This window comes from Phalaenopsis equestris, unplaced genomic scaffold, assembly GCF_001263595.1.
Source record: "Phalaenopsis equestris unplaced genomic scaffold, ASM126359v1 Scaffold216103, whole genome shotgun sequence".
In the NCBI taxonomy this organism is placed as follows: domain Eukaryota; kingdom Viridiplantae; phylum Streptophyta; class Magnoliopsida; order Asparagales; family Orchidaceae; genus Phalaenopsis; species Phalaenopsis equestris.
Genome location: NW_018234747.1, coordinates 114,266 through 116,591, shown reverse-complemented (window position 1 = coordinate 116,591; position 2,326 = coordinate 114,266). Strand labels below are relative to the sequence as shown.

Below are 2,326 nucleotides of genomic sequence, written 5' to 3'. Positions count from 1 at the left end.
AGTAAAAACTTGACATTTCTTTTTGTTAAGGTCCATATTTGAAGTATGTTGAAAATGCTTGAGTCCTTGGTATAGATTTTTTACAGCAGTCTTTGTAGCATAGAAGAAAATAATAATATCCTCTGCATAAGACAGATGACTAACAAAAATCTTAGATCTATGCTGATAGGACAAATAAGGAGAAGAAGCAAACATGTTGTTTAGAAGTCTTGTTAAATAATCCATGGTCACAATAAAGACTATGGGGGATAAGGGGTCCCCTTACTTGATTCCCCTAGAAGCAGTGAAGAAACCATGGCTCTTACCATTGATTAAAATAGAATGATTATTGTAATGGAGCCACCTACTGATCAAGTTGAGGAATTCCCCAGAGAAACCCCTAGCAGCAAGAGTTTTCATAATGAAGTCCCAATTAATTGTGTCATATGCCTTTTTGTTGTCCAATTTGAAAATAACATTACTACCTCTATATTTTTTGTCCAAATCTAATACGAGTTCTTGAGCCAACAAAATGTTTCAGTGATATTTCTTCCTTCAACAAATGCCACCTGATTAGTGCTGATGTGTTGCTGTAGATGGGGTTGAAGTCTTGAGACTATAATCTTGCTAATAACTTTGGATAGAACATTAGTTAAATTGATGGGTCTAAAATCCCCCCAGTCTTTTCTGAAGTCATTCTTAGGGATCAAAGTAATTGTGGACAAGTGAAATATCTTGGGCGATCCACACCTTTGAAGAATTTTTGTACAATAGAGATAAACTCTCCACTGATAACTACCCAAGAAGCCTTATAGAAATTGACAATAAAGCCATCTGAACCAGCAAACTTTTGTCCATCAATAAAATCCAAAGTTGCCTTAATTTCCTCCTCCAAAGGAATATTTGTCGGCTCTAACCTGCAGATATACTCCTAACAGTCAGACAAAAGCTCAGTATTAATATGGGATCTGGAAGATGGTTGACTATTGAAAAGGTTCTGAAAGTAGTTGACAGCATCTTGGGCAATTGCATCTGCATCAACTAAACACTTGCCAATAGAATCAGTAATGGATAGAATCATATTACATTTTCTTTTGAAATTAATACAGGCATGATAAAAGCTAGAGTTTCTATTCCCCTCAATGAATTTGGTAATAGCAGCCATTTGTTTCAAAAAGTTTTCAGAAAAATTAATATGCACAAGAAGTTCCTCATTAACTCTGTGTAGCTCAATTTCAGAATTTACTCCCCTTTGGAAACCTTTTTCCAAATTGAGAACCTTATTTTGAGTAGCAGTCAAATTATCATGAATATTTCCAAATTTATTCCAGTTCCACTTTTGTAAATGAGCTGCCACTTTCTTTTGAAGGTGCCACAGATTCATCCAAGGGTTAACACCACCATTAGAGCTCCAAACCTTTTCAATCTCCACAAGGAACTCAGGGTGAAGAGTCCACATATTTTGAAATCTGAAAGGAGAGCATTTAGGACTCTCATTATTTTGAATAGAATAAGGTAGGGAACTATGGTCAGAACCAGACATAGCAAGATGAGAAATTATAGTGAAGGGGAAAGTCTGAAGCCATTTAGAATTCCCCAACAATCTATCAAGCCTTTCCCACATTGATCCCCTCCTCCAAGTGAACTTTGGACCTTGGTATCCCAAATCATATAGGCCAGCATAAGTTAAAAAATCATCAAATCTATTCATGGATGACAATAAAGGGGGTTTTCCACCTCTTCTCTCAGTAGGAGAGGTAACACAATTATCCCCCCCCCCCCCCCAAATCTAGAAGGAGTTAATAGACTGACCAATCTACATCAAGTCAGTTCATAAGGTATTTTGATTTCTTGCAATGCTACTAGCATAGATAAAAGTGGCATACCCCAACTAAGCACCAATAGAGAACTAAATGTGGTTGAACTGAGAATGATTCTACAGAGCAGACCACTGTAATTTAGACATAACAAAGATCCAAATTTTATTATTAGAGTTGGCAAAATGTGTGAATTTAGGAAATTATTTTAAAATTTTGTTGGAATGCTTTATGACCAGAGGTTCCAAAATAGCAAACACCAAACTTTGTGAGTTCTAACTAGGTATATTAATCTCTTAAGAGATGAGGGGTGAGCTACACCCCTTATATTCCAACATAAAAACTTAAACATTGTGAAAAGGTTCTCCCTTTTAATCTGATTTTGGGGTACAAATCATTTGGCTGATTGGTGGAAGGTCCATCCAAAGATTGAACTTCCTGAATTTGTTTTCGCTCCATCTTGCTTTTCTTCTTTCTATTAATTTTCTGAACTTGCCATTCTTCTGTAAGCACGCCATTCTTCTGTAAGC

General features: G+C 36.2%; 1 protein-coding gene across 1 annotated transcript; it reads right to left on the bottom strand.

The window, feature by feature from the left end:
* Window positions 1–910: 910 nt before the first annotated feature.
* LOC110037159 lies at window positions 911–1,690 on the bottom strand. The gene has a single exon (XM_020741738.1). The coding sequence runs from the start codon at window positions 1,688–1,690 to the stop codon at window positions 911–913; it is 780 nt and encodes a 259-aa protein (XP_020597397.1).
* Between the last annotated feature and the right edge of the window lie 636 nt (window positions 1,691–2,326).